At 36.0% G+C, this 6,765-nt stretch overlaps 1 protein-coding gene across 4 annotated transcripts; it reads right to left on the bottom strand.

The window, feature by feature from the left end:
• Positions 1-956: 956 nt before the first annotated feature.
• SD3 (import inner membrane translocase subunit) lies at positions 957-4,337 on the bottom strand. Of its 4 annotated transcripts, none has more exons than XM_086254598.1 (9): positions 4,188-4,337; positions 3,909-4,054; positions 3,762-3,827; positions 3,652-3,670; positions 2,780-2,943; positions 2,078-2,256; positions 1,917-1,965; positions 1,569-1,688; positions 957-1,363 (listed from the first exon to the last, which is right to left on the bottom strand). In XM_086254598.1, the coding sequence occupies exons 1-9, from the start codon at positions 4,189-4,191 to the stop codon at positions 1,190-1,192; spliced, it is 921 nt and encodes a 306-aa protein (XP_086110724.1). In that variant the 5' UTR covers positions 4,192-4,337; the 3' UTR covers positions 957-1,189. The 4 variants fall into 4 exon arrangements, with proteins under 4 accessions (XP_086110724.1, XP_086110726.1, XP_086110723.1 ...); XM_086254600.1 differs by having other exon boundaries at positions 3,909-4,033; positions 4,191-4,326; XM_086254597.1 differs by having other exon boundaries at positions 3,909-4,057; positions 4,188-4,322.
• Between the last annotated feature and the right edge of the window lie 2,428 nt (positions 4,338-6,765).

The raw sequence follows: 6,765 nt of genomic DNA, 5'->3' as shown, positions 1-6,765 counted from the left end.
AGGGGAAGGGCTGAGTGGGCCGGGGATGGGAGGGGGATAGGGGTGGGCAGGGGGGAGGGAGGTGGGGTCGGGGCTGGGCGGGGGGAAGGGAATTTTTTTTTTTAAGAATTTTTTTTTATTAAAAAAAAATTATTATTTTTTAAATTTAAGGAAAAGACGAAAATACCCCTGCAACTTTGACAGAAAAACTAACGGAGGTATTATTTTGACACAAAATGAAAGTTGAGGTACTTTTTTGTAAGTTTTCAAAGTTGGGGTACTAAATTGACACAAAATGAAAGTTGAGGTACTTTTTTACAAGTTTCAAAGTTGGGGTATTAAGTTGAAACAACATGTAAAGTTGAGGTACTAAATTGTAATTTGCTCTTTAAATAAAGGTAGTTTTAATAACTAAGTATATCTTTCAAGTTTTAATAACCAAGTATATCTTTTCAAGGAAAGGTTTTTTCAACATTTTCACCTTGGTATAAAGTATGGATTAATAAATATGGTCTTTGATATCAATATCTAAAAAATTACCCAAAAACTAAACATTGGATTAAATAATAAAAAATCTAAAACTTGGAGATGGAGGAAACTGATCCTATAAAGACGAGGTTTGCTAGCTTAGCTAAAACAGAGGGAGTAAACAATGGTGATGACAAGAAGTGCTTATAACAACAACAGCATGATCGTTGTAATAAGTTTTGAGTAGGAAGGAACAAAGCAATTCAACGTTTCCCTGCTTTAAATCACTTGGCGTGTAATGAAGATAGTGTTCATATTGACTTCCCTATCTCAGCAACATTCACTTTTTTTTTTTTTTTTTTTTTTTTTTTTCTAGCATTCTATTAAAAGAAGAAACAAAATGGTTAGTATCATATGCATAGTATAAAGATGAAGGTATTGAGTTGAGCCCATTAACATTTTCTAATTGCAAAGGCCAACCAACCCCTTGAACAACATGCAAAATGAGGTGGTACTCAACATTCTGGATCAAATTTATTAATTTTCTAATTTGAGTTGATAAAAAACATGGGTTCAAAAGTAAAGCTCAATAGTCAATACTGTTCCAGAAAAATCAGAGGAAAGTTTAACCTCAACCCTTTCCGGGACATTAGGAGAAAAAGAAAACAAAAATTATTAACAAGACTCACTCTATATCTTATCCCATGGAATTTGGTACAGAAGGGACCTTGTTACAGCATGACTAACTCCCTGCATTATAATCTGGTAGATAGGACTCTAAAATCAATTGTGCTGGTGAAGGTGAGTTTATCTGAACAAGCAAATATGTGAACTTCCATTGCTTGTCTGCTTGGTCTTTGAACATCTCTGTGAATACTTTCCCAGATCCGTTGGGCCCACGAATAAAGAAATTAACCTACACTCAATTGGTCATGCAAGCACAAATTAGCATTTGTACTCTAAAGTAGTTGAATATCAGAGAGGAGAGAGAGAGAGAGAGAGAGAGAGAGAGAGAGAGAGAGAGCAGAATTCAAAACGTGGGAGTGGGGATAAATTTGCATTGCAATTAACATGGTCAATTGAATTATAAATAACAATACAAAATCCTAGTAGGAAATCACCTCTACATGCTCAACACCTTCTTCATCAGTCCATACTCTGTTGGGAATGCGTTGCCGAGCAGCACGATTTCTACTTTCTTGACCATATCCTGTAATAGGGTATCCAATCCTCATCCTAACCTGATAAAAAACAAATCAAAGTAACGTTTGAGGCTTCTGCCTACCCACGTGAGGTGCAAATAATGCCAGTAGTGTCTAAAAAGAAGTTGCCACCCCTATTACAACTAAACAATTCTTTCAAAGTCCACCACCATCACACAAAAAAATAAGTCCAAACCCCTTTGCGTAGAGATGTCTTCACCGCTTTTTTTGTGCATGCTTTTTGGAGGAAGGAAAAAAATTACTAACCTGCGCATCGTCTTGAACCCTTTTAAGACCCTTGTTAAAGACTTTGTACCTGCAAAAGACCATGTTGTCAAATTAGGGTGATACTTAAGAACACAAAACTTCATTACAACCATATCATATAATAACTAGAAAATTATAATAAGATGTGTTGTCTCATTTACTCTTTTGGTTCAAAAATAAGTTCCTTGAAAACGCCATATCCAGCGGCGGCGGCAATTCCAAGCCCTGCGAGAATGACAACACTATAGGAAGCCCCCTCTGCAAACGTCACAGGCTTCTCTGGGATATTGTACGTAGGAGCATCAAAAGGATCCTCTATAGTAGATATGTCTTTCTTAGTCTGCCAAAAGAAATAGTTAACAAATAAAGATACCAAGAAGTTTGAAAGTTGAGTTCACCAAAAGTATCAAGAGAAAAACAAATTTAGCAATTTCATGCACATATCAAGATGCTGTTATTTTGAGGAAGTTGATTCAGATAATCCTAATGCTTCAAAATATATTGTCAGCAAAAAAAATATATATATATATATATACACACACACATATACTGTCACATGGAGTTTTAGAACCCCAAGCAGGAAGATGGAAATATGTTCAAGAATAAAATCTGATTGGAAATCTCTCCAAACCGTATAACTAACTGGATCTGATGAAATAAGAAGAATTAGTTTGTTTTCAATGATAGATTAATACTGAGATGTCTAGAAAAATGCTCAAATTTTTTCAACCTGATATTTGTATGGTATTCTTTCAGAAAGTACATGGATGATGGATCAATAGAAAAAGATGCTCGATATGGTTTGAAAGACCCAGCCACAAATATATAGACAGACTGATGATGGTTTCAATTCAGACTCAAACCTTGGATGGATTTTTCCCTGGTTGCTCTGAAGCTTTTGATGAAACGGTTCGACTAAGGCGAGGAGTGTTGATGTTTGTTCCATAGTTTTTTGTGAGTTCTAACAGTGGCCAAGAAGTAAAAGTTAAGTCTCTAGTACACCTCCTTCCAGATAGAACCTGAATTCCTGCAATGCATGATTGCAAAGAAAAGCTGTTGTTAATAATCAACCAGTAAATAGTGCAAAACTATAGGATATTTCGAAACTACTATTATATACAGACCCTCAAAAAATTTACCTTATAACTTTTCCTATATAAGCTGTATATAAAGACACCTTTCATTTCGAAAGTCTTGCTAGCATCAATGTTGGTTTAAAAGATTCTGTTGCAAACAATATGAAGGAGAAGTGGATGTCTTAAATTACAGAGCTAGAAGCTAACAAGATGCTTTAATGTCTTAGAGGCACAACATGTGAACACTCCAAGTTATTTAACAGACGACTTGGTTTAAGACCAAAAAACTAATCTCCTTAAGCAATTCTATCCCATCCCATAGTTGAAGTTAAACTGATCTACTAGGAAAGAAATACGATCCTGCATATGTAGATTGTTACTAATCTCCTTAAGCAATTCTATCCCATCTCAAAACATTATGGGATCCCTACACTCCCTACCACCCAGTATGACCACAAACTGATTTAAATGGTGTTTATTTGCCTAATCCATATAAGCATAACAGTATCAACATTCAAAACTACATAAATCTTAAAAGAAGCCAGCAAATTTGTTCCTTTTTTTTTTTTGTTGCACTAACCAACAAAAGATAGTTGTAATACTTGGGCTAAACATAAAAATAATAAATCATTATATATATTCACATATCAGTCACTAACCATCAGCTCCAACTATGCCCTGCATAATTAAAAGCAGAAAAAAAAAGGGTCAGATTGCAAAGTGATATATAAATAAAATAATGGAAACCAATATCTTACAATTACCTCACCCTAGTCAAATGACTTGAATGAGCAGCAGTTTGCCTTGCAGAACCTGATTTCAGCACTGCCAGTAACTGCATCATTATCAAATAATAACTTGATTAATAAAATTAAAACCTTGAAACAAAATAATGCTACTCAAGCAACTTGTATACCTGATCTGCCCTGGCCTCCTCTGTGTGGAAAGCTCTGTAGCCCAACAATCTCAACCTTGGAAAAACCGTAATAAAATCTGCTTGCTTTTTCCTCCATAACTCCAAAGCACACTTGTATGACCCCAAACAACCAAAATGTATAGCTGCTGCTAAGTCAAATCAAGTAATAAACCCTTTGAAAATAGTTTTCAGAAAAAAAAACAAAAACAAAAACAAAAGAAAACCTTTTTTGTTGTTTGGATGCTGAGAAAATACATGAGAGTATTCGAAAATGCATACCCATGATTTTGTTCAGAGAAGGCTCGGAGGGTCTGGTGGTTCAGTCTGTGGTATGAAGGGTTGATGCCCTAGCTTTGTTCTCTGTTATTCAATCTTCTAAAACCCTCACCGGAGCTTCGGTGATTTGTTATGGACCATGATCACGGGTCGGTTTAATTCGACTTTGAAACCCAAATCAAGTTGAGTGGACTAGAATGTTATCTTCGGGCTTGAGTTGGTGGACTCATTTACATTTAATGGGCCTTAATGATTTTTTTTGGGTCAAACATGTTCATTAATGTCAGGTTTAGGGAAGATCATTAGAGCCGGAAGATTTTTAGGTGTGATTCTAACACCGCCATGAAGTATTACTAATCCACATAGTATAATATAGGTGGATGATAAGTTTATAAATTATGATTTAGAGTTTTAGATATTAATAATTGTATACGTACTATAATTTTCATGAATTGGTTACACCAGCACGTGATGTTATGGTCGCATTAGAAAAATAGTACTGTTATTTGCACAATTTTTTTTTCCTTTCATCAGTTCATCACACACCTTTCTCTTCCATTTAATTAATTATAATTTTAACTCAATCTACAATGACCATAAAGGACAACTACACAAACTTAGCCACCCAAGTCTCAACTCCTCGCCACCATTGTCACTGGCTTTTCGCCAGCATGATGGACTACCAACCTCTCTCTCTCTCTCTTTTTATCTCTCTCCTCTCTCCCCTCTCCCTTTATCTCTCTCTTATGTCCCTTTTTGTCCTCACTCCTCACCTCGACCCCACACTCAACCACCCAGCAGCCGGCAAGATCTCCGGCGGTTTAACTCAGCAGTTATATTTTTTTTTCTCTCTCTCCTTTCTCGATTTATCTCTCTTCCTTGTCCCTATCTTTTTGATCTATTGTAGAGGTCAGCGACCTTGCTGGCCTCTAGATCGGTGACGTCGATCTAGAGGCTGGCAAGGTCGACAGCCTCTGCAATAAATCGAAAAAAGAGGTATAGAGAAGAGAGAGAAATGAAGAAAGGGAAAGAGACATATATGAGGGAGGAAAGAAGAGAGGGGGAGAGAGAAAGGGAGGCTGGCAGACGAATTATTTGGTAGGGGTGGGCTGTGGTAGGGTCAAGACTTGGGTGGTTGGGTTTTTTTTTTTTTTTGGGGGTGTAATGAGGGTATTTGAATAAATTAAGGGGTGTGTAATTGAAAAGAAAAATGAGAGTGAAGTGACAAACGGGTGTGTAGTGAGAGAAAAAAAATGGTGTGTAAATAGTAACACTCTTAAAAAAATCAAAGGAAGAACTGTTTACACCTAAATGAAGGAAAAATGTATTTTGTGGTATGTTCGAGTGGCCATATTTGTAATTCTCTTGAAAGCAATAAAAGATGACAAATCAGCTTATTTTATCTTGAGCTCTGCAGCAGCAACTCACTCTAAAAACTCTGCTTTATACAGTAGATGGTTCAATAACTTTCCCTCTTACAACAGCCAACAATAATGGAGTCTTAGGCATTTCATGCCTAAGATTCATACACCAGAAAGATTAGTTGTGACTATGAACCCTTTTTTGATTGTTTGAGCAGAGGGGGCCAACACATGCCATCAAGGAGGCCCATGATCAATTTTTCTCTCTAGTGTCTGGGCCAGCCCAAGCCCAAAACAATATGGGCTTCACAAAAATTATAATTTCTCAAGGTCCATCTACAACTGTACACTCCCAGGATATGCTCCCCCATTGTCCTTTTCCCTCAACCAATGCTGCATTGCATGGACAATAGTGCCCCAAATTAATATTGTTGCTGGGGTTGGGGAATGGGCTTAAATAATTAAAATTTGGAAACTTGCACTACTATTTGAGTTTCTCTTTGCATGAAGAAATATAAAGGGATTTAAAAATTTGAAAAGCTAGCTTGGAGGCTTCGAGCAATGTCATATGACTCATCATATATCACTCACTGGCTTCAAAAAATTTTTTTTTTTGGCCAAGAACTTAAAACTTTTTCTGGCTTTATGCCATCAGTTTGAGAGAGATCAGAGATGGGCTTTAAATTGTATTTTTTTTTATCTGGTGCTTTTACCCTAAGTGTCCATACCATGCACCCTCATTTTTGCAGTTCTGTTTGTTTGTCTACTCATCTTGATGTTTCTTCCCAGTTGTTCTTTAATGGAACGTCCTTTTATCGACAGAAGAAATAAAATTATTGTGTGCAGATTTTATTACACTGGCAAAAAGTACTCTGTCTGGGACTTGTTCTGATTTATTGGATCAGACCTTGTAACTTACACATCCACATCAACATACATTCTTTTCAGACATTTACAATTCAAGCTAGCATATCACTTAAATTACCACAAAAAAAAAGGGTAGCATAGGCTTTAATTAACTATATTACAAACCCTACCAGCTACTACTGCTATGTAAAAATAATATCTATCCAACATCACCAGTTGACCATGCTAACCATAATGGAGTATATCAATCAAAAAAGGTTTTCTTTGGAGATAATTTGATAATATAAAGATATTTATTCTAAAAGAATCTGCATATAGAATCATAGATTATTAATTATGTTAACTCTTAATCG

Source organism: Dryas octopetala, chromosome 8 (genome assembly GCF_963921425.1).
Source record: "Dryas octopetala chromosome 8, drDryOcto1.1, whole genome shotgun sequence".
NCBI classification, from domain to species: Eukaryota; Viridiplantae; Streptophyta; class Magnoliopsida; order Rosales; family Rosaceae; genus Dryas; species Dryas octopetala.
This window is presented reverse-complemented; position numbering and strand designations above follow the sequence as displayed.

What these genes read in the sequence shown, in the direction of transcription:
- SD3 (XM_086254597.1), bottom strand. An exon ending in CAGGGAAAAATCCATCCAAG is followed by an intron (nt 2,257 to 2,779) that starts GTTTGAGTCTGA and finishes TTCTTTTGGCAG; the next exon opens with ACTAAGAAAGACATATCTAC. An exon ending in CTTATTTTTGAACCAAAAGA is followed by an intron (nt 1,966 to 2,077) that starts GTAAATGAGACA and finishes GGTCTTTTGCAG; the next exon opens with GTACAAAGTCTTTAACAAGG.